We start from the raw sequence: 25,189 nt of genomic DNA, 5'->3' as shown, positions 1-25,189 counted from the left end.
TAAGGGTAACCCACTCCATGTTAAAAATAGAGAACCCAAAATACATTTAAAAATTGAGCAAACTATGCTCAAACTGGAATCATTGCTAGGCCCTCCTGCCATCCAAGGTTACCTTATTTCTGCTTTGTACATACCTTCTCTTTGGGCATTTTCATCTCTGTTTGGCTGTCCGTGGTATTGTCTCTCTTAGACTTGGAAAACGGTGGGGTTGATTTCATCTGTCTTTTTTACAAAACTCAGAACTGACTGTGCCGGGGTGAGGAACTCTCTAGCATGAGTTCTGCAAACCTTCAGATTGCCATTGTCGAGGGAGGACCTCACGGTGTAACTCTGTGTGTGCTAGAGTGAGGAAGGGGGCAGGGAAGATGGCGCAGCACTCCAGTCCCCCTGAGGACCAGTTCTGCACCCCCCACCCCTAGACCTTGGCACTCAGAGTAAGAGGAGGTTAAGACATTTTGAGTGTTCAGCCCCTAGGAAAGAGTCAGGAGATATGTGATGGGGAAAATGAGAAAGGGGGGTTAGGGGAGGCTGAAGTTAACAACGATTTCTAGAAGAAAAAAAGCTCAGAGTTTCTAAACATAAATAGATAAAACAGTAACAACAGAAGGAATTAACACTTGATGAAAAGAGGACCCTGTGAGGAGAACATGGAGCCACAGCATACTCTTTGAGTGGTCCAAACAAGAAAGAGGAGAGCAGAATTTATGGCCCACAAAGCAAAAATAATGGGAGGAGTCAATTAGAATCTTTGACAGGCCTCATCAAGGAAATAAGAGAATATTAGATTGAGAATGCAAATATACAGACATGAAGCACAATCTAGAAGAAGAGAAGCAAAAAAACTCATGCCACTAAAAGAAAATATGCTTACTGTGCAAGTACAACCTACTGATCTTGAAGATAAGATGTGTAAAGACACTCTGAGAAGCATAGATCTCCCAGAAAAATACAACAGGACAGAACAATCTTAACGCCAATATGAAGGAAATAATACAAGAGAACTGCTCAGAACTTTTAAATGTAGGAGATAGAATACCAATTGAAATAAATCACAGATAACTTCAAGAAGAAAACAGAGGCTGCAAATGCCAAGAAACATAGTCACAAAATTAAATTCTTCAGTTCAGAAAAACAAATTCTACATACCATTGGGAGAAAGATCTTTAAATATAAGTGAAAGGAAACCTGCCTTACACAAGACTATTCTGTACCCACTTGAAAACACAAGAGAGAGTGGAATAAGTTCTGAAGAACAGTAGAATTCAAGATGCAGCCCAGGGTGACCTAGTCTGCAAATCTGAGCCTAACCATATGTGAAAAAAAGATGAATATTCAATAATGAAGAGACATTTGACACATTTTTAGAAAGAAACCCAGAACTGACGAGATCATTTGTTTCTTAAACACCCCAAACAGCAGAAATGCAGGAAGAGTGAATAAATACAGCAGGCAGGAGCAACCACAGAATGCCAGCAGAGAGAGCATTTTTTTTTCTGAATGAATATAAGGAGGCAAGGCTGAAGGCAGAAATTTGGCAGAGATAACAGTAAGTTGGCAAACAGAGGGCATTATTAGGGGACAGAACCTGGTGACACCTTGCCTATGAAGGAATGGATTTTGTGAGGTGGGTGGGGGACTCCCATTACAACATGAAATAGGAGAGGATAGAGATGAAAGAGGGGAATAGATAGGGGCATATGGTATGTCAGGGTTAAGTCAATAGAGAGCTAATAGAGAGGGAAGGTAGTCTCAAATGGATGAGTGGGAAGTGAAAAGTAGAAGAAAGGAAGGGGAGGCCTTACTTGTTGGGGGAAAGGGGTGTTTCACTTGTGAATATTCCTTTGATGAAGCAAGATGATCTAGGAAGGGAGATGGAAATCTTACAGTGGGTGGGAATTTGGTGCTTGAAATGTCTACTGCATTTTGTAGTGTGAGGTAGGGTGGTTGAACCCCTGGAGTAAACAGGCAGGCACCCAGGGGAGTGGGAGAGCATGAACTTGGGAGGTTTCAAGGGAAATGTGGAAGAAAAGTTAAACAGGGTAGGGTATGAACCGTGTTGTGCTACATGAGGAATGAGGTAAGGGAGGAACCCTTCCCCAGATCGGTGTTCTCTCTAATACCTGCAAGAACTAACATTGGCCTGCGAGTAAAGTACAATGGAAAAGACATATTAATCCATAAGACAGACTCCATAAGGCAGCGGCAGAAATTACCCAGAAAGGAGAGCCTAGAATAGATGCCTTGGAACTTTTGATTCTGGGAGGAATACTCAGAAAAGAGAGAGCAGATAATTACAAATATCATAAATCAAAGAATAAGGGTCTATAGTAGACAGAAAGACAGGAGGGAAAATGAAAAGGATGAAGGAAATCCTTTTTTGGAAAGGAGCCCCCAAACTATCTAAAAACTGAATAAACAGGACTAGCTGAAGGGAGGGAGAATCTACTTGACTTAACTGAGAAGAAAAAAGTGGGATCAGGAAGAATTACTTAATAAAAGCAGGAGATAAAAAGGAACTAATATGCAAATCTAAGTGGCAACAAATGAGAGGAAAAGAGCCATTGGGAGCAGAGCCTTAAAAGCAGTACCTTAAAAAAAAGTTAAAAGTAAACCGAATGCTCACAATACTGTGATTACATCGGAAGAGGGAGAAAAGAGTCATGTTTTAAAAACCCAATATTTGAGACAGATGGAGGAAAAGATAAACCTAAATGTTAGAACTTTCAGTGTGAATGGATTAAACAAACCAATGAAATGAAAAGGAATGACAGATTGGATAAGAAAACAAAACTTTGTTGCTTAAAAGAAACACGTTTTAAAAATAAAGAAGGCACCTAACTGCCCTGTATATTATTTTAATTTTTTTTACAGAGAAACAGATTTTATATCTCTCAGAGCTCTGTGTAGGGGATGTATTTTTAACCAAACAAGGGATAGAAACCAAAGATAAGATAGTTCATTTGGATGACTTGAAACTGCTCAAACAGAATTAATGCATTTAGGTAAATAAGGATATTGATTGAATGTACAAAAAAAAAATTTGTATCCTATTTCTCTGCTAACAGTTTGATGTTCAAGACATAGATGATTAACAGAAACATAAAACCAAAAACCATTCCCCAGTAGATGATCACAGGATGTGAACAAACAGTTCTTAAAAGAAAAACAGCTAAGTGTTCACAACCTTCATGATAGTATTCTTCAGGTCACTAATCCTAAGAGAAATGCAGATCAAAAAACAACAACAACAACAACAACAAAACACCCTGCGGTTTCACTTTACTTACTACAAATAATGTGAAAATGGGCATACTAATACATTGTAGATAGAGCTGTCAGATAGTATTGCCAATTTGGAATCATGTAAATAAAAATGTCTAAAATGTCCATTCCCTTTGAACTGGAAACTATTTCTGGGTTTATACCCCAAGGAAGCCATCAATAAGAGGAAAACAGTGCCTTATATTCCCAGATATTTTTAGCAGCACTTTTTATGATAGCTAAGACTCAGACATGAAATAGATGCCCATCAATTGGGGAATAGCTAAACAAGTTGTACGTGGGTACAGTTGTTTACTGCCATGCTGTAATAAATAATGTGTGTGATGGATACAGAAAAGCCTGGAAAGATCTACGTGAACTGATACAGAGGAGGGAGGTTAATAAGAAACAAGAAAACAATATACACAGTAACTTCAGCAACATAACTGGGAAAGAACAGCCACACACCCAAAATTCAGAAGTGAATGGAACAAAATGATAAAGATCAAACAAGCCTCAAATGAAGAGATACCTAACCTGCCCCTTGTGGAAGTGAACTCTCTACAAGTGTTACACGTTGAGCATGTTTTCAGACTATTTCAGTGTATTGATTAGTTAAGTTGGTTTTTTATTTTTTATTTTGAAAAATCAATATTTTTCATATGAGACAGATCTCGACAGGGGAAAAGCAGAGATTCTTGAGATGACTGTTGTTGTTCAGTCATGTCGAACCCCATTTGGGATTTTCTTGGCAAAGATACTGGAGTGGTTTTCCATTTCCTTCTCCAGCTTATTTTACAGATGAGGCAGACAGATTGAAGTAACTTGCTCAGAGTCACACAGCTATTCAAACATCCATGGCCAGATTTGAACTCATATCTTCCAGGCTCCAGGCTTGGCATTCTATCCACTGTGCAACCTAGCTTCCCTAGATTAACTATGGTGAGATAAAAAACAGAAAATATCAATTTTTTTAAAAGTGAGGCGAGCCAGCTTTTTCTTAGCCTTTGTCTTTTAAGAATTTATTTTCGGAATGCGATCAACCGCTTGCCTTCTGGCCGGAGGATAGATGGACGCCTCAAGGCCCGAGAGATGGTGAGGCCTGGGCCTCGGCTTGCTCAGGATTCATATGAGAAAAATAGCCCGGGCTGATGCAGATTCTGGTTATTCACTTTATTGTACTGATTCTGATGAGCAGGTTGGAACAGTACCCCAGGGGCTTGAACGCTGCACATCTTTACTCCAGGAAATTTTGCAGAATGGAGAGGCAATCTGTGGGAATCCAGGAAAAGAATCTTCTGGGAAGCTTGGATCCAGACCTTTGGAAAACAAAGGATATAAACCAAAAAAGAAAGGGCACCCCAAAAATGCCATTCCTCCATGTGTCCGTAAAAAAATTTTGTCTTCAGGTCCTAAGAAACACCCACCTAATAGAGTTTCTATTGAAAATGAAAAAGATCCTTCCAGCACGAAAGAGATTCAGCCAGCCCAGGAACCTTCCAACTTTGACTTCTCCACGATGTACAAAACCTTCTATGAGCATGTGCAGACGCAGATGTCTCTGATCAATGCCCAAAGTTCTCATAGCGTTTCTGATTCTGGGCCTCCAGGCTTTATTCATGGCATATCCTCCACACCAATTCTCTCTTCTCATGATCCAACTCTACCTTCTGATGTTCAATCTGAGGTTCAGGTTCCCCCACAAAGTGGAGCAGTTTCTGTGACCACTACTAATGTTCCAGTGCAAACCATCACCACTAATTCTTCTCATACATCTTATCTCCCAACAGCTGGGGAAAATAACCCAGCTGTTCCAGTAGTTCAGCCATTAATCCATGATAATGGAATTCTAGCAGCACAAGGAATCTCTCAGCAATTGGGTAAGGAAATAAATTTGCTAAAGTGTATCCAGACATACCTGGATCAGTTACATACTCATAAAATAAAAGCACACGAAGGACACCAAAACCTTGACCCTATAGAGAAACCTACAGTCTGGACCACTGAAGAAGACTTTGCAGAACATATTTGGGAATCTCTAAGTGATGATGAAGATTTAAAAATGGTTGAATTAGCAACCAAGCAAGACCTAAGCTCTGTCAAGAACATGCAGAAAGCAAAAAGTATGAGTCTAGAAGAAGCATCACCAAAATTTAGAATGCTCAAGTACTTGTTGGGAGAACTCAAGGCACTGGTAGCAGAACAAGGGGATTCTGAAATTCAAAGATTGATTAAAGAAGTGGGAGAGTGCATATCCCTGCTCCCAGACATAACCGAAAACACTCACATGGAAAGTGAAATAACTTTAACTTTGCAGACCCTAAGGCATGAAGATACTCAGTTACGCAGAAAATTGAAAGCTTTAAGCCAGCAACTCAGAGAACAAGAAAAGACAATGAAGTCATCCAATTGCCTGGACTGCAACTTTGAATTAATTTCCATTCAGTCACTGAATATGTCCCTGCAAACCCAGTTGAAGGAGTCATTAAGGAATCAGAAGTTAATGAAGACTAAGAACGACAAGCTCTTAAAAGTGATTAAAAACCAGAAGGAAGAATACAAAAAGTGTATCAAACTGTTTCAAGAGCAAGATAAAAAAGTACTTGAAAATAAGCAGCACTTTGAGATGGAGACCACAAAAATTAAAATGGAATTGGAGGAAGCCTTGGCCAGTGTGAAAACCTACCATTTTAAACTGGAAACATCTAGAAAAGAAAAGAAAATCTTGGAGTTAACAGTACATCAGCGTGATGCTGAAATCACCCGGCTAAAAGAACTTACCAGAACTTTGCAGAACAACATGACACAATTCCTCACAGACTTCAGTGTGGACGGTGCTCTTTATAAGCCTGAAACAATGCTTACCAGATCCCTTCTAGACATTCATGAAGAACACCTACAGTGTGAACAGTCTCCATCTCCACTTCCCATGAATTACCTTAAAAGTTTAGAAAACAACCAAATCTATACTCACACAGAATCACCATTTTTAAAAGAAGATGGAAAAGGGAGAGTGCCAGCTACACCTTATGAAAATTTCCTAAACCCCGAAGTCTGTAAACATAAACTCCTAGATTTAGATCATGAATTAGGGACTCTACTTTATCATTCAAAAGCCCTTTCAGAAACAGGGAGTGAGATTGACACGTTACTAGATGATGAATCCAGACTGAAAGATGAGACAATTTACCTTCCCTTTGCTGTAAGCTCCTCTAAAAAGAAATCCACTCCTGAAAGAGCAAGTCCATTGCCACAGAACAATGTTGCTAACTCCAAACTATCTAGCAACAATGGAATCCCTGCTTCGGAAAAGTCCATCTCTTTATTTGCATCCTCAGATGATACAAAGGCTGGTTTCGAAATGTTTCCTGGTACTTCCACTCTGAAAACGGAAACAGAAGTTGTATCCGAAAAGGTGAGGGAAGTTAATACAGACGATGAGCAACTGCTGATGAAAATAAAGGAGGTAATCAGTAAGATCCCCAGTGACTTTGGGGATAATCCTTCAGGTCAACAGAGTACCGTGACATATCAAGATGCTAGCTCTCTGTTGAAAAACAGTACTCTCTGTGATTACAGCTTTTTAAATACCGATTTAATGTCAAGAATGTCTTAACTGCTGGAGTGTGTCTTCCCTCTCATCATTCACTTCACATGATGAACAAGACTTCAGAAATGGCCTTGCAGCATTGGATGCCAATATAACTAGGCTACAAAAAACTTTACAGACTGGTCTGCTGAAGAAATGAATCTAAAAGGAAACAAAACTGAGTGTGTCCATTCTTCATTTGTTACTTTGTGCCCTGTTTACGTAGTGTCTTTATAATGAGTGTTTTATATTAGTTTAAATTATGGGTGGAATTAATTTATCAATGGAATAAACTAAATTTTTTATTGTAAAAAAAAAGAATTTATTTTCGACAGTTACTTTGAATAAAATATTGTATAGCTAAAAACATTTAAAGGAATGAGATAAATAACATTTTTTAATAGGTTGAGGGAGGTGATAGAAACTGTTGGTTCTATACCTCAGGTTTCTTTTCTACTCCAGTCCATCCTCCATTCAGCCACTGAGTAGATTTCCTAGAGTGTGGGTCCAGACATGTCACACCCCCTGTCACCTCCAGGTGCAGATACAGAATCCCGTGTCTAGCATTCAAAGCTCCTTATTGCCTGCCACCACCTACCTTTCCAGACTTCTTACTCCCCAACAGATTCTCCATCTCTTGGCTTTGGATGTTCTCTGACTGTTCCCTGGGCCTAGAACACTCTCCCTCCTCTGCTCTGACTGCTGACCTCCCTGGCTTCCTTTAAATCCCAAGGAAAATCCTACCTTCTCTAGGAACTCCTCTGGATTCCAGTGCTTTCCCTTTGTCAATTCTTTCTTATTTCTCCTACAAGTAGCTTGCTTTGTTTAAGCTTCAGTAGACTGTGAGCTACTTCAGGACAGAGACTGTCTTTTTCTTTCTTTTTTTTCTGTCCCCAGTGCCTGGCCCATAAAAGGTGCTTAATAAGAGTTTATCAATTGATTAAAAGATCCAGAACTTTTGGCCGAGTTACCTCAAACCCGTCTGGGAATGAAACAGCATTTTCCTCGCTTCCCCTTTCACACAAGCTTAGAGAAGCTTTCTTAATAAAGCTTCTGGGTATATAGCCTAATTAGGAGACCACCTCACCGCAGTTGTGTCTCATGGAAATAGCCTTTCCAGCTTGCATCCCTCCAAATAGCTGCCAGCGCAGCCAAACCAGGTATTGATTGAGGAACAGAAAGGGATTGCTCAGGAGTCCAGGAGGAGGCAAACACGGTCAGTCCATTACTTTTTGAACAGGCAGCCAGAAGGCAGCCTGATCTCTACACTGCATTTCCTGGTTTCTCTCAAAGTCTTGGCCTCAGAAGATCCTGCAGAGAGAGCGAGCAGCGAGAATGGGCACTTTTTTGACATCCCTCTGAGGCCCATGAATCGCACTTTTTTTAAAGAACACAAATGATTTTCTTGCCTCATCGTTAGGAAGAAGATGGTGGTGTGCTTGAGTCCTCTGAAATCGTGGTGGTCTGTGTGTGGCCCAGAGTTGTTTGGGCTTTCCAGCGGATTTGGTTAAAGGATAGTGTTATTATCCGTGTGGGAATTGTTTTCCTACTTGTGCTCACTTTCCTCAGCATCAATTCGGGCAAGTCTTTCTAGTTGCACTTGAAATCCAGCCTTCTTATCATTGCTGATGGCTGCATAAGATCGCCTTCTGTTTCTGGACCAGTTTGTCTGATGGTTCCTGCCTAACAGGAAGCCTTAGTTTCTAGTTCTTGGCCACAAGAAGAGCTGTTAAAAATGTTTCCTCACGTAGGGATCTTATTTCTCTTTCTTTGATCCCTTTGAGATGTAGATCTTGGAGTGGGATCAATGGTTCAAAAAGGTGTCATTTGGAGCGGGTTTGCAGAATGGCTCAGCCAGTTTACAGCTGACTGGGCTGTCGAATTCTTCTTTTTCTTACTATAGATTAACCTGTTCACCCCTCAGTTGGGGAGTGGCTGAACAACTCAAGTTATGAGGGTGTCCACTGTTAACTAGGAGCAAGGACTGCTGCAGAGGAGAGTGACCACAAATGAAAACAGCATTGTCACATTGTAAGGGAAAACGGTTTTCAAAGACTTGAGAATTCTTATTAACGTGGCGTCCAGCCTGAGTTCCACAACCCTGATGATGAAGCGCGTCCGTCACCTTTCTGAGGAAGATCAGCACTCTGCCAGCAGGCGTTTAATAAGCGTCTCCTTTGTACCAAGCCCTGCACTTGTGTTCTGGTGACATTAATCCCAGGCGGGTCAGGACAAACAGATGGAAAGTAGTTAAGCCTCGGGTAGTCGGGGAAGTGGAAGCATTATGAGGGAACAGATTCCTGGATAAAACCAAAGACTGGGAGGAGGCCGGGAGGAAGAAGGAGGGCGTGCATGCATCCCAAAGTGAGGCGATAGATCATGGGCAGCCCAGATTCGCGGAGCCCGAAGAGACACTTTCACATTTTGTTAAGAGTCCCAGGGTGCAAGAGTTGCCGCGGTGTTTACTGAGGCTAGAAATTGAAGTTGGGGCCAGGGAGTGTAGGGTTGTAAATGGTAAAAGGAAAGGGTTGTAGTTTGTCCTGGAGCAAGTGAAAGCCACTTGAGTTTTTTGAATTGAGGGGGTCTGATTTATCCTTAAGGAAAATTCCTTTGGCAACTGGAGGAACGGAATGAAGAAGCTGTTAGGAAATAGTGGCGGATAGGTACTAAAGGTGGTGTTTGCCTTCAGACAAGACCAATCAACACAACACAGATTTGTGTGGGCTGAAGTCAGTTCATTTGTTAATCAAGCTTTATTAACAATTTGGTCTGTGTCAGTCACTGAGCAAAACTCGGTATCCCACAGAAGGCAAAAATACTGTTCCAGTCTTCAAAGAAGGTTATTTATTCTAATGGGGAAAACTCTTAGTTTCCATTAATCACTGAAAAAATCAAGAGTTGTTTGTATTAGTTATCATAACAGACCATTAGTTATTGCAAATAACCGTGTATGTGAAAGAAAGAACTCTCGAGTAAATAAACAGTAATCTCTGAAGAAGGGCCCCAGTGGGGCCAAGATCTGAGTTGGGTGACAAATCTCTATGACCCTCACCTCAAAGGAGGAAAGGCTTCAAATTGCCCACCGGGGCTAGATGTAACAACCACAACCTGAATCGTGGCCCAAGCAGAAGGAAGGGACAAAAACATGCCCTCTTCAACTGGCTCTTAGAATTAATGTTAATAGCTAACATTTATATAGAACCTACTATGTGCTAGGCCCTAGGCTAAGTATTCCCTCATTTGATCCTCCCAATCACCCTGGGAGCTAGGGACTATTATTATCCTCATTTGATGAATGAAGAAACGGAGGCAAGCTGGGTAAACAATTTGCCTGGGGACACATGGCTAGTATTTAAGGCTATATTGAATTCAGTTCTTTCAGGCTCCAGGCCCAGCTCTTTATCCACTGAGAAGCCAGGCTGTCCGAAATGATGATAGTTTCTCATTTCCTTCACGTCCTTCACCCCAGTGGCCCTCGCTTTAAAAAGTTCCTTGTACTTGTTCTACATACATACTTTTCTTTATGTGTGAGTTGTCTGTCCCAGTAGAGTGGGTGCTCCTTGAGGCCTGGGTCTGTGTCCGTTTTGTCTGTGCTTTGCATGTGGTGGTCACTTAAATGCCAATGGAATGACCAGTTGATTGCCAAGGCAAGTCATTTCTCTCAGCTTGTTTTTACCTCCATCTATAAAATGGGAGGTCACTGTAGCATCTGCCTTGGAGGCGTGGCATGAGAATCCGAGGAGGAAAGCTTTTTATGAGTAGAGAAGGCCCCGGCAGCTGATACTCGTTTTACTCTTCCCTTCAAGCTGCCCAGTATCCAGAGACGACAGAATGGCATGATTTGGACTTGGAGGGTTGTTCAGCACACCCATACTCGCCCTACCACTGAGCCCAAGATAGTGTGCCAGGAGTACACCCAGCACATGAAGCCGGCACTCGGCTCCCAGGGTCTGTTTCTTTCTGGAAGCTCAAAGTCTCCCTAATGACTCAAGTGCTGAAGCTGAGGATCTCTGATGGCTAGAATTCTCTCCATAGTGGGCCTCCTGGCCCTCCATGTTGGGCTTTCTGGGGGCAGGGACCCTGCCAATAGGGCCCCCATGGTCTTCCTGACCCAAGATAACCTCCTGGGACAAACGTGCACTCAGCTCTTGGCTTCTGATGGTTCTGAACCCTCGGGGTTCTGAACTAAAGGGGGAGGGGGGCTCAGGTCACATTTGGGGCTCCATGAAGGAAAGACAGCTGTGCCATTCAAAATATTCCCCATTCTCTGTCTCCTCTGCTCTGCTGGTGTTAGATCGTGCTCAGTTAAGAAAAGCGCTTTTTAGGGAAAGACGTCAGTAAGTCATTGGGCTTCCAGAGAAAGGCTACTGAGGATTGCCACTCCAAATCATGTGTCACTTAGCAGAAGTTGAGGGAATGACGGGTGTGTTCCATATGGATAAACTAGGACTTGTTGGGGTGGATGGCATCATAGCTGCCTACACAGATTGGAACCATCTGCTGTAGAAAAGGGATTGAATTGACAATTCCCAAGGCAGTGTGGAACAGTAGCAGGAGCCCTGGGCCCTGAATACATTCTTCTTTTTGGTTGATCCCTGTAGGCCGGCTTTTCTTCTCAGGGTAGTTTCGAAGATAAGATGAAGTCAGTAGTCTACAGTTCCTTGCACATAGTAGGTGCTTCAGGTCAACTAACTCCTTGAGTTTGTTTCTTGGAATAAAGACAGATCTTCTATCTGCTCATTTCTTTTAGAGGGTGTTGATAGGAGGATATTGAATTTCAGGATGAATTTCCATCCCCAGCAGTTCAGAGTCTGAGAGATAAATCATGAGGAATCTTGTTTATAGTGGCGAAATGGAAGGAGAATGGGTCGTGTATCAGACACTGACTTTGCTCCTAGATGGATGCATTTCGAAGAGTGAACCAACCAAAAACTGCTGATGGGAAGCTCAGTGGTCATGACTTTTTAAGATTGGGGTTCAGTGACTTTTGAGGTCATTCCTTTCTCTCTTCTCCCCTTGGTCCTGCCTTTAGAAAGACCACAGGAAAACCCAGGGTGAGAGGCAGCCTTCTGTGAATAGATTCATGACCTGGAAGCCCAGAGCTCATGGAAAACCCCAGACCAGTTACCTCCCCTCTGAGGCAGCTCCGTAACACTAGAAGTTCCAGGAGCAAAGCTTTGGGATGAGGAAATCCCAGGGCCAGTCCCTATAGCTAATTAAAAACTGCAAACATTCCTTTCCTATCCTTTGACTTTAATCAGGCCTTTCCATGCATTTATTTTGTTTCTCTGATGTTTCTGTACATTTGAGTAGAAGCAGTTTCAAGTTTAAAAGCTAATTCATTAGCCCACTGTTCCTTAACTAGTGACCCTGTGCAAATCATTTCCAGGCTGTGAGATGATCTGTAGCAATAGAGCTTAAGTAGGATCTTCAGACCTTTTCCCTCAATCGTTGAAAATATTATCAGTTCTTGACAGTCTTCCCAATGGACCTCAGTACAGGATAATCAACAGATTGTTTGATTATAGTGTAGTGGGAAGAGCATTGGCCTTGAATTCAGGAATCTGGCCTCAGAAACTTACCAGGAGCTCTGAAACCCTGGCCAAGGTCCTTAACCTTTCTCAGCCTCAATTTCCTCATCAGTAAAATGAGGACACTAAATAATGCTGACCTCACCGGATTTGGGGGAGGACCAAATGAGTTATGTATAGCATTTTGCAGTTCCTAGCTATTCTAATTATTCATTTATTACGGATTTATTGACTCCTCCCATACTGGATTGTATTTGTTTTGACATTTATTTACATTCTCTAAGAATATAACAGATAAAGAGGAGGTTGAATGATGGGGAGTTAAAAATTTGCCTTGCTGAACAGATTTATAGTCTAGTTGACTGCCTCTTCAGAGTTGGCTGTAACCTTCCTAAAATAGACAGTGAATTAAAGGAAACAAAAATGTCTTCTTTCTGGTGCCAAGCGTGTTGCCTTACTGATAAAAGTTATACTTTTTCCTGCCTTAAAAAACAAATTCAATGTATTTGAGTTCTAAATTTAGTTTTTTTTAATCCTTTGTCTACAGTTATCTCAAAAATGAAATCCCCCAACACAGTGCTCCCTTGATCCCCAAGTCTGACATTTTTCTCTTTATTCCCAATCTCCTCTTTTTCTCCCTCGCCCTCTGTCTCACTTCCCTAAACCCTGTTTTTCATCCTTCCTGTGACCTCTTTTTCTACTCTGCCTGATCGTTTAGCCCATCCCCTGATGTTGGCTTCCTTTTTCTACTCTGACAGCAGGCTATTAGGTCCACCACAGATTTGGGGACTTATTCTTCTCTGAAACTTTGCCTTCATTTCTTTCCAATTGGCTCCATAGGTTATTGTTTCTCCTGCTCATCATCTAAGGACCATGCCTCCTCTCTTATTGAACACACTGAGGCCTTCTGTCTGGGGCACAGCTGGTTGATAAAATGGACAGCACATTGGGCCTGGAGTCTGAGAGATCTGAGTTCAAATGTGGCCTCAGACACTTAATAGCTGTGTGATTCTAGGCAAGTCCCTTCCCCTCTGTTTGCTTCTATAAAATAATGATAAATAACAGCCCCCCTCTATCCCAGGGTGGTTGTGAGGATCAAACAATGGCACCTCTTACTTTTCTGTTGGCTTCAGGAAGCATTCTCCAGTCTCCATGATTAGTCTCTCCCTCTCTTAGTTTGCTTTGTGGTCCTTCCTCCCACTTCTCTCTCTCTCTCTCTCTCTCTCTCTCTCTCTCTCTCTCTCTCTCTCTCAGACAGCTGTGACTGCAGTTTAGTGAACTCCTTATCAATGTGTAATCCCTTGAATTTTCTTCACATTTGTGTCATTGGGTTCTGGCAGTGTATTCAACCACCTCTTTTATTGACATTTTGTCCATTAATAAGGATTTATAATGTGTCTCTTTTCTGCTCTGCATAACCCCCCCACACACACATTCTAGCTGTTTTATTAGGTGTGTCCTTATTATTGTTTAACTGTGACCTTCTTCTCTCTACATTAGGTCAATGGTACAGATGCAGATTATGAATATGAAGAAATTACACTGGAACGGGTAATTCAATGTTAATTGACTTTGTTTTGTGCTTGAATCTGTTGTGTTTTTTTTAAAATAAGAATTGGTTTTCCAAAATAACACTTAGATTCGCCTTACTGTCTATTCTAATTAATAGAGAATTGAAAGAAAAAGACTATTTAAACATTCTGAATAGTGCATGCACAAACACACACCCCCCCCCAGACGCCCAGATTGATTCTGTTTACGTGAACCCATTACTTTTTCAAGGACCAAGAGTGAGTATTTATTCCTTCGAGCTTTTGGTGTTGCAGATCTGATCTCAGTGAAGTTCACCAGGAAGAATGCAGACTGGATTGATGACTCGCCCCTCACTAGCCTTAATTCCATAGAAGCCATAGAAGTGGAAACTCCTTATGGAGTTTCATTCTGGCAGATAAGGCTTGTTTAAAGAGTTTTATTAAAATTTCGGCTGTAAGGAAAGCAATGTGTTTGCCTTGCTCCCTACTTCCTAACAGCTAGGCTCCTGACAACAGTGAATCACTCTTCATTTGCCATCTTTTAGCAGATGCCTGCCGGCTTACTTGTTAAGTGTGTGGTAGATCATGGAGTTCATAGTCTAGGTCACAATCATTTCTGTGGCCCAGCTCAGCATAGTGCCAGATTAGGACAGTGGAGACTAGGGCCAGGCCAGGAGAGGGCTATAAGCAAGCACTTCAGTGCCCAGGGAGGAGCTGTGCACCAGGGCAGGAGGAAGCCTCAAATCTATGCCAAAGCACTGGCAGTTTTATGATCTAGTCCACATTTCCAGGTCACAGAACTAGGCTGGATTAAGAAGATCTTTACATGGGGTTGGGAGGCTTTGGGTGATGGACTGAGAAAGGAAGAAGTCCAGAAGCCCACAGCAGCAGTGTATCTCATATCATTTCTCAGGCTCAGAGCAGGGCCTCATTCACATCATCTAGCTCACACTGCAGAGGAACAACCAGGGCAGGAATTACACACCAAAGGAGAACCTACAGTTCTCCTAATCTGAACGAACCCAGTTTCCCAGGTTGCTGATGGGGCAGATTCCAGCAGCTCAGACCAAGGAGGGCAGCAATCAAATTTTGACCTGGATCAGACCACTCCGGGAGTCCTGAAAGCTTACAGGTCCCTACTTGTCCCTGAGATCCTAGAATAACACAAAACTAAATACCCCAGAAAGCAGCAACAAGTCCAGCACAGACCTTCCCTCCAGAAGTGCCACAGACCATCTCCGGGCCTAATAACATCAAGTCCAGAGACAGGATAGAGACCGGAAGAATCAACAAACAAAAAGGCCCATCCTGAAGAGTTAATATGGTAGCAGGGAAGCTAAAAGACACAAACACAGAAGAAAAGAATGACCCCAAAGCAGTCACAAACTAAGCCTCAAAGGAACATCCATCTTGGGCACAAAACTCCTCCAGAATTCCTTTTTTTTTTTATTTTCAGAATTCCTGATAGAGATGAAATGAGAATTGAAAAAAGGAAGAGTTGAATGTTTTTTAGAAATAAGAGCACTAGAGGGGAAAAGTGGGAAAACCATTGAGGGAAAAAAGAGCTCGAGAGGGGTGAACGACCAGGATGGCGCCACAGGGCCAGACCTTGTCCGAGCAACAAGCTCTGAAAATTTGAAAGGCCCAAAGAGAAGCCAGGTGACTCTGGGAGACAGCAGGATTAAAACAGAAGCAAATGTAAGGTGTCTCACAGCAAAAATAACTGATCTGGACAACAGAACAAGAAGGGAAATCAAAGGCTCCGACCTCCTGAGGCCATGACAAGAGTCTGGATATCCTGTTTCAAGAACTGAAAACCACCTGATCTCTTAGAAACAGAATCCACTGGTCACTTCCTGGAAGAAACCCCAAAATGCAGCCTCCCAGACACATGCGTCAAAAGTCACTGCGCCAGAGCTCCCAGGTCAAAGGAAAAGCAAGAATTGAAGTCCTGAGGAACCATAGCTAGGATCTCATGATTCCAGTAGCCACCATTATAAGGTGCTGAAGAACTTGAGATATGACATTCCAGAAAGCAATATGGACTTGCAACCAAGAATAACTTGCCTAACAAAATTGAGTCTAAAATAGACTTTGTACGAAACAGACGATTTCCAAGCTGCCTAAAGAAGAGGGCAGAGCTGGGGAGAAAACCCTGAAGGGTAGACCCAGGAGAGAAGAGAACCACCAAAGATTAAAGAATCATAAAGTGTTTATGTTCACATTTGGAGAAATACTGTTTGTGTACCCTTGGACCCCTCTTAGCATCAGGGAATTAAACAAGGCCTCAGAGTGTAATGATCTGGAGAGAGGAGGGAAAGAGGAATACATTGGGGGCTGGGATAGAGGGAAAGAAAAGAGAGGTTGGGAGACAATTATCTCTCACAATCCAGTGCAAAAGTATACAGCTGTCCAAAAAGGAGGGAGAGGGAGCAGCTTACACTTGAACCCTTACTCTTATCTGAGCCTGTCAAAGGAGAGAGGGATGTACACGTGCACACATGCATCCAGAAATGAAAGTGGAGAAGGCAAATTAGAGAGTAGATTAAGGGAGTGATTAGTCTTAAACAAAATAGTTCTAGTTCTTTGGAGTGGCAAAGAATGGGAATCTGAGGGAATTCCCACACACTGGGGAAGGGACAAACAAAGCTATCATTGGTGGAGGTGATGGAATGTTATTGTGCCGGTCTCTTCTCAGCATAATGACCAACCAGAATACCAGAGGATTAATAGTAAAAAACATGTCACTTCCCTCCTAATAGAGAGGTGAAGCCTGTTAGAATTCAGAAAGAGACACATTTTTTGGGGCAGAGCCAGTGTAGACGTACGTTTTGATGGACCATACATGTGTACAGTGAGTTTTATTTATTTGGGGATTCTCAGTTGTGGGAGGAGAGTTGGCTTAACTGGCACTGGGAGAAAGCAGAATTTGATCACAACAAAAAACGTTTTTTAAAATGTTTAAAAACTCTTTGAGATAGTGCTTCTGTCTCATAAGGGGTTCACATAATGCACATCAACATTTATGGCAAAAAATTTGCTGTATACCATTCCTGAAAGTGCACCCAGACCTGTTTGGGACAGGCAATCCCAGGGGTAGAATCAATGGTAAGTACTGCCGTCAAACCAAATGTCCCTGGAGCACACATAGTCACACTTGCACACAGCCTGAGAGAGAAGAGAGGCTGGCAGATCCCAGAGGTCACCGATAAAGATCTCCCTCTCATTTGTGAGAGATGAAAGGCACAGGTAGCAGGGTCCGAGGGCTTTGGGCTCTTTGTTTGATAGCCCTCACTGTGATGGTTTCTAAAGCTTCTTGCCAGTAGAATGACTTCAAAGGTAATAAATTGGATTCACTTCTGAGTATGGGGAGCAGCTCACTCTCCCTCCTGTGCTCCCATCTGTAAACAACCCTGGCAAAAAAAAAAATGCCCCAGAAGACAATGTGCTTCCCTGAGGAGTGGAGTGCCTGCCGACCTCTGTTGGTTTTGTCCAAAACATCATTGACTTGTGAAAAGATTCCAAGGGAAAAGGCCCACGTGGAGGGATGTCCTGGATCAACACGTGCTAAAGCCATAGTTTGCCTTCTGGATGGCAGCACACAGAAGAGATTTGAAAGCAGATTTCAGTGTTGGGACAGTTCTCATGAAAAGGGTTAGAGTAAGGCCCAGAAAGTTGAACAAGAAAGGGTTCTGTCGGTTAGCCCAGTAGACAAGTGACTAGTCATCCCGGTGGCGCAGTTCTCTTGCCCACTGACATACCTCAGCTGGACCATTCTGGCAGCTCATCTCCTCGTTCCTTCTGCAGTGTAGATTCCTGGGGTCTGTGTAGACAGTAGCTCGGCACCATTGCTTGTACCTGTTTACAATGAAACTGAACTGTCCTTGAGTGGGTGTAGGAGGCACAAATTCTACATGAGAGCAGCTGTCCATTTGCTCTGGATTTGAAGGTCAGCCGGGGAAATGCCTGCTCTCCCACGGTACTTTTATCATTCTCTAGATTACTCCTCATCTAGAAAACATCCATTTTTTTATTTTCAAATTTGATGAATTTGATAAAGATTTTCATAGCTGACTTGAATTCTTTACCTTTTTTTCCCTTCAGGGTAATTCAGGGCTTGGTTTTAGCATTGCAGGGGGCACTGATAACCCCCACATTGGAGATGACTCGAGTATTTTCATTACAAAAATCATTGCAGGGGGAGCAGCAGCACAGGATGGAAGACTTCGGTATGTTAATTCTCCTTGGAATAATGAATCTAGCTTTTTTGATAACAAAACAGATTGAAAAAAACAATTTTATGTATGCATTTTTCCCAAATCAAATCTGTTAGGGTGAGATTGGGGAGAGATTTACAGTAAGAGGGTCTGTTGACATTTTCTCTTTTGTTTTGTACTCATTTGTAGTCATTTCTCTTTTGTAGTAAACATCACTTCAGTTGTAACTTGGTTTTTCTTTAGTGTCCAAATCTTGAGCCATGTATATGATTAAATTGCTGAATTCATCCACAAATCCTCAGCCATGTATTCTTACCTTGTCTTTGTCAGGTGAGGTTGTTCCTGTGATCTTACTTCAATAGTAAATATTGAATAACATTTTATTTGGGATATTTGCAGATAGTATATATCAGAGATTAGAAACAGTGAATTATGTCAGTCAGAAACGTCCTTCACAGGAACTCCTTGGAGTGGATAGAAGGAGCTTTAAGAAGTTAAGAAAAAAATTTTAGCAGTAGAAGATCTCTTGGCCAGTGTTCCTTGAGGAAGAATGTCTTCCATGGCTTTCTGTGCCCCCTCACCCCCTTCCCCCCCAAGACTACCCCAAAACATGGCCTTGTGTGAAGTAAAATACCTCCATCCCTTGCACTCCAGTAGTGGGACACAGCTCAGTTGGTGGCTCATCCAGCACAAACATGGGTGTCCTAACAATTGACATGGCAGAACCAGGACAATATGGCCATGGAGGGAGGAGGGCGATTGATTTAAAAAGTGAGAGAGGGAAGAAGAGTGGCTTTTGCTCTGGACTTTCCTACTGGTCTCTAGGATTCGTTTTCTCTCTCTCTCTCTCTCTCTCTCTCTCTCTCTTTTTCTTTCCCTCCCTCCCTGCCCCCATCTATCCAGGCGCCAGCTTATCTGATCTGGGCCTCAACCATTCATTTTACTAATAAATGTTTATAAATCTAGTAATAAGCCTCCATAGCAAAGTTTCTTTATAACAGCCTGTGCTGGAGGGGAGAGCCTCCTGTCTCCCAAGGAAGCCCTTTCTGCTTTCAGATCTCTCTGATGGTAAAGTCTTTCCTTAAATCAGGCCCAAACCTATCTCTCTTCAACTTCTACCCATTAATCCTAGTTGTGGCCTCCAAGATCAGTCTCATTCCTCTGCCAGATGACTTGATAGGCCTTAAAACACTCCAAAGTAGCCCTTGTGCCTCTCTCCCGGTGGATCTTCTTTTCTCCCTGTCTCTTCAACTGATCTTCACACGGTATGGACTCATGGTGCCTCGGTCCTCCAGCTGCCATCTTATCAGGACAAAGGAGAGAGGCGCTGTCACCTCCCAAGTCCTGGGCTCTGACCCCCAGTGCTGCCTGAAATTAGTTCAGCTGTCTGGGCTGCCCCGATGCCATGGCAAATCATCCAGTTGACAGTGTACTAGCTCAGTTCATCTCGATGGCTGTGTAACTGTGCCTGCACCGCTTTATACTTGTGATAATGACTTTTTGAGATCCAAATCGAAGATTTTCCATTTATCTCTGTGATTTTTCATCTTACTTGACTTTCCCCGAAGGTCAAGCTGGTCTCCATATTTTAGACGTCCTAGATGTCTCAGTATCATATTGTGGTGATTCAAGATTCTGAGAGACTGGCTTCTGGGTAAGAAGATCAATTTATTGATGAGGGTAGCAGTAATTAATAAATTAATTGGTCAGTGATGAAAGACAAGGAAGTTCCCTCATGTGGGTCTAAAAATGCAATTTGGGTAGCTCATTACTCAGTCCCTCCCTTTGGACATCCTGAGACATTTCTAATTGGTGAATAGCCGGTGAGGAGAGGATCCATCCAGAACCTCCCTCGGCCCTTCCCCATCCCCCGAGTGAGAGTTGATAGTCCTGTACCTGGTCCCTTGCCCCAGTATCTAGGGGAGAAATCGAGTTCAGCCCAGGTAGGAGTGTCCTGTACCGTTGTTTAATGAAAGACTCAAGAACTTTGTTCTGCTCTAAGCAGTAGCTCTTAATTGAACTCCTCGTTTCCTGAGCAAGATGAACCTCCTCATCTCCCCCTTGTAGCTACTAGCCTCTAGGCTGGGACTTTCCTTGAAGTTCTTCGGAACAAAGGAATGAGTGACAGAAGTCAAATTCAAAACCCCATATAGAAATAATTCAGTAATATCCAGAAGGAATCGTCTCCATGTGAATCCACCAGCAGATCTCCCTCTTATCTCTGTGCATAGCATTTCCTCGTGTCATTAATAAAAACAGAAATAGCACAAGTTAATTTAATTTGATAAACACTTCAGAAGTTCTTACCAGGTCTCCATGCTTTACACTGAGCTAAACACTGGCCAAAATGAAATGGCTTCGGCCCTCCAGGAAAGGAGGAAAGAAGAAAATAGCCATTTGGGAAGCACTTAGTTTGGGGCAGACACTGAGGACACCAATACAAACGAAAAGCTACAGGCCTTGCCCTGAAGGAGCTGCCATTCTTACAGGGAGCTGAAAAACAATGCTGGGGGTGGCTTGAAGAGGAGACGGGGAACCAGCATTGGGACCGTGTGGTTCTGAACTCCAGGTTCAAGTCAGGAACAGGGCCAGGATTGGAAGAAGGCAGGGGTGGGGGAGCCTTAGAAATGGGAAGAGAGCAGGCTGGGGGCGGGGCCCCTCCGGGCTGATGAGCCAGTAGAGGAGGAGGCATGGGCATGGCTTTGGAGTGAAGAAAGCCTGGGACAGGACCATCAGTTTACTGGTGAAGCCCATAGGCTTCCATATGTCTGTCCATATGCTGTTGTAATAACAATGTTAATATTAGTAAAAATAAACAGCTACCATTTATCAGCCATTTTAAAGTTTGCACAGCACTTACATAAATGATCTTGTGCAATCCTCAAAATAATCCTGTGAAGTAGACAGTACGATCCTTCCCATTTTACTCTAGAGATAAATCAGTGGGGCTTTTCAAAATAAACAGTGATGAATAACAAGGTCCATGTTCTGATTTACTTAGCCCTCACTAAAATTGGGGGGGGTTAAAAGAAAGAACTTTGGAATTCCACCCGACCCCCCAAGAACCCCAGCTATTTTTAAGAAAGTGATCAAGAACATTTATTTCAATTTAGTAATTATTGATTCCAAAGAGACAATATTTCTAAAATATGATTTTTAATATGTCAGCCTATAAGAGGCATGACAAAGGAACTCCCATGAGGTATGCTACAATTCTGTATTCAAGCTTAGAACCAGAAGGAAATCCGTGTGTTGCACTTTTCTGGCTTTACATCCAGCACTTACAGCCCACTTGACTTCATGTAGGTAGTGATCTCGCTCTTGCTTTGGGACCTGATCCCCTTCTTTCTTTCTTCCTTCCTTTTAGATATCTTTTTTTTTAAACCCTTACCTTTTGTCTTAGAATTGATACAAGTTCTGTTCCAAGGCAGAAGACTGGTAAGGGCTAGGCAATGGGGGTTAAGTGACTTGCCCAGGGTCACACAGCTGGGAAGTCTCTGAGGCCAGATTTGAACCAGATCTTCTATTCACTGAGCTGCCCTTGGACCCCCTTTTTTCTTGAACATGTGTGTGTAAATGAATACATTGAATCCTTCAAAATAATTTCAGGAGGGTGTTAGGTAATGACAACTCAGGGGGCTGAGGGAGAAGGCCATCCTAACCTTCATGGAGGATTCAGTGACAGCCAAACACAGACCACTACTTGGAACCCTCCTCCCAAGTTGAAATCAAGCCATCGTTAGCTACTCTCTTACTTCAGCCATTCCATCGCTTCCAAATGCTCTTGGCTGCATTATCATCACACCTGTGTCTTGCCATTGTTTTCACAAGTACAGTCTGAGAAATTTCCTCCTGTTTTGGTGAACTGGGTAAAGTCTAGCACCCTTGTCAAGTTGTCAGAAGACAGAAGTCGACAGTGTTCTGAGTCTCTTCAAAAGAAATCATCCGAATACATTTTGGTAGAGTCCCGAATTGGCCCAACCATGCGAGAAAACAATTCAGAAGGAGGTGAGCAAAGTCCTTCCTCTTGGGATGCTTGGGCCCATGCTCTCCCTGCTGGACCGGCACCTCAGGGAAATCAGAGAGAGAAAGAAGAGCCCCATCATTCCCCAAATCTTTCTAGCAGCATATATTTATGTAGCAAAATGTTAGATTTAAAACTGATGCTTTTTGACTTGGGAGTGACTGGAAATGTGCAGGCTTGGGTGAGTTGGGGCAGCCTGAAATGAGCAGAAGCAGCCAAACAGTCTACAAAGGAATGGGTCTTGGCTCTGTAGCCATCCTTTAGTCTGTCCTCCCAGTAACCATGTTCCAAGCCTTTGCCTGACCTGTTCTTGAAGGAGCCACATTTGCTCTGGCTTCCGTTTGGAGCCCATCAGTAAATAGCCCTTGGATGAAATAGTCTGCACTATTGCCCAGAATTGAATTCAACTTCCCCAACGTGCCGTGTTCTGTCTTCTGTTCTTTTTTGAAAATCAGTTCATTGATTCTTCTCTACTCCTGTGGTATCTCTTTAGTTCTCCACTAGCTTGTCAAGATCACTGTCTCTGCTCATCGGACGTAGGCTCCTCTGACTCGGCATCCGGGCTGCCGGGGAGCTCACTAAGGACAGCCAAGCGCTCTCTTCCTCTCTCAGTCCCCATGAAGCCATTCTTGCTTGATGCTTCCCAGTAGAGTGATTATTCTCAGTTTCTTATGTTTCCTTCTTCCCTCCATCATGCATTATCCTCTTCCTGTCTGCTTTAAGCCCCAGCTCTAGCATGTCCTGATCTTTTTTTCCTTTCTGTATATCACTTTGGTTGTCTTGAGGTGCCTTTGGTAGCCTCGGCGCCTTCTGACCACAGCAATACAGATGCTAGTGCTGGACCCTGTGTTCAGCCTTTCCCAGCTGTCCATGCTTCTATCTAATTTAGCCGTTAATCCCAAGGTGGCCTATGGGGTTGCTTTGGATCATTCTCCTTTTGTCCTCATTGAAATGTTTGTCATTTTAGAATTTCATTCTTGAGCCTTTTCATCCACGAGGCCCTCCTTACCCTTCTCTGAACACTTGGACCTGTTCCTTCTGAGGTCTGGGATGCAGTTCTTGGTGGGTTCTCAACAAGAATGTGTGTGACATGATATGATGGTCCATTTGGCTGACAAACCTCTTATTATGGACCCCCTTTGGACTTTTGGCAGGGGTATTTCTTGCATTCTGTCAAGTATCATGAGTATTTGGTGAATTCGTGTCTTGTCTTTGTGTTCATTTGCCTCACAGCTATTCTGTTTCTAAGATAAACCGGTTATATTCTTAATGCAATAGTTATGATTACTGAAACTTCCTCAGACATTTCTCATTCTGGCAAATGTCAGTAGAATTCGAAACCAAAATTGCCTAATTAAAGCACAAATTAGAACATTTGGCAGAATCAGAAAAGATAAATTGGAATAGAACAAATTTGAAATCTTTCGCTTGGGGGGTTTCATGAAATTAGCCTCTCTCGTATTCAGTGGGAGGGTTGTAAGAGCAGAATGGCTGGACTGGAAAAGCTTTGAGGGTTTGAGGTGTGATACCTGCAAGCCTTAAGTCATTGTCAGCATGATACAGCAGCCCAGCAGGGAACAGTCACTGGTTTAGGAACTGGCCATTCTTTTGTGCACTGTCCTCTTCATCTGTACGTGTGTCAAGCGTTTTGTTCAGCCTGGGGAGCCCTGTTTTAGTCGGGACGTTGATAAATTGGAGCATTTCCAGAGGAGGACCTGCACTACGAGACTGGTTGAAGTAACTGAGGCCTTGAAAGTCATCCTGGCCCAAGGGCTTGAGGCCTTGCCCTGGAAAGGGCACCAGATCACAGGTGGTAAACACTTTCCCTTGAAACAAAAGAAAGACGTTTAGGCAAAGCTAACCAGGATATTGAGAAATTCTGGCATCTTCTGGTACCCCCAGCCAACACCCCTCCCTCCCTCCCTCTCTCTCTCTCTCTCTCTGTCACACACACACACACACATACACACACACACACATACACACACACACACACACACACACACACACACACACACACACACACACGTATGTGTGAAGCCCCTGTTCCTGAGGATGAGGCTGGGTTGTGGCCATTTCTCATTGTTCTTTCCCCTGCTTCCTCCTGGTCATCACAAATTGTTCTCTTTCTCCAGCTTATTCACTTGGCATCACACCTTAAGAGGCTTTCTGCACCTACTGCTATACATCCTATTCTTGTCTTCATTCTAGTGCGATTCCTCAGCCTCTTTGCTCCTACCTGAAATATGGCTCTGAGTATTTCGAGGGCAATGGGGCGTTTCTGTTGGGCCATTTGCCTGCACGGGAATAAATGTCTCACAGTAGAATCTCTGGTTTGGAGGGTGTGGACATTTGAGTTCTTTTCTTCACATAATTCCAAACCGTTTCCCCAAGCAATTGGACTTAAGAATTTAAATGTTCAGTTTCTAGAGCTCTCTAACGCAGACTCTTTGGATTCCTTTGTGTGTGTGTTTTTTTTTAACTTGCTCTGATAGGATCGGCTTTTGGGTCCAGTTGGACCTTTGGGCCAGATCCAAAAAGAGTTTTATCCCTTGGACTTAGAGACGAGGAAGCATGTATTAAAAAGGTCTTTCTTGTTTCCTATGTGTCTCTGTAGGGTCAATGATTGTATTCTGCGAGTAAATGAAGTTGATGTCCGGGATGTGACCCACAGCAAAGCAGTTGAAGCCTTGAAGGAAGCAGGGTCAATTGTGCGTCTGTACGTCAAAAGACGGAAGCCAGTGACAGAGAAGACGGTGGAGATCAAACTTGTGAAAGGCCCCAAAGGTAGGGCAGCAAGAAGATGCTTCTGGCTTCATTCTTACCAGCCTAAGCAAGTCCTTTCAATAAGAGGGAGAATTTGCCTAAATTTCAAAAGCGATCTGCACATCTGAGTAGGATATGTCAAAAAGCAAATCATTTCTATCTTATACCAGTTCTCTTCTTTCCTGAGATTGATTCATTTTAAACTTTTTCTATTTTTTTCTAAACCCTTACCTTCTGGCTTGGTATCAGTTTTAAGACAGAAGAGTGGT

The 25,189-nt window shown here is 42.9% G+C and overlaps 1 protein-coding gene across 5 annotated transcripts in view; it reads left to right on the top strand.

Annotated features, from left to right (window-relative positions):
- DLG1 (discs large MAGUK scaffold protein 1) overlaps positions 1-25,189 on the top strand; it is a 267,052-nt gene that overhangs the window by 161,926 nt on the left and 79,937 nt on the right. For all 5 annotated transcript variants that reach the window (XM_044670872.1, XM_044670870.1, XM_044670871.1 and 2 more), the window contains 3 exons: positions 13,882-13,932; positions 18,018-18,142; positions 24,772-24,941. Coding sequence is in view for 4 of the 5 variants with exons in the window: in XM_044670870.1 (XP_044526805.1) it covers positions 13,882-13,932; positions 18,018-18,142; positions 24,772-24,941 (346 nt within the window). In the remaining variant the exon portion in view is untranslated. The remainder of the gene's footprint in view (positions 1-13,881; positions 13,933-18,017; positions 18,143-24,771; positions 24,942-25,189) is intronic.

This window comes from Gracilinanus agilis, chromosome 3 (genome assembly GCF_016433145.1).
Source record: "Gracilinanus agilis isolate LMUSP501 chromosome 3, AgileGrace, whole genome shotgun sequence".
Taxonomy (NCBI): domain Eukaryota; kingdom Metazoa; phylum Chordata; class Mammalia; order Didelphimorphia; family Didelphidae; genus Gracilinanus; species Gracilinanus agilis.
This window is presented reverse-complemented; position numbering and strand designations above follow the sequence as displayed.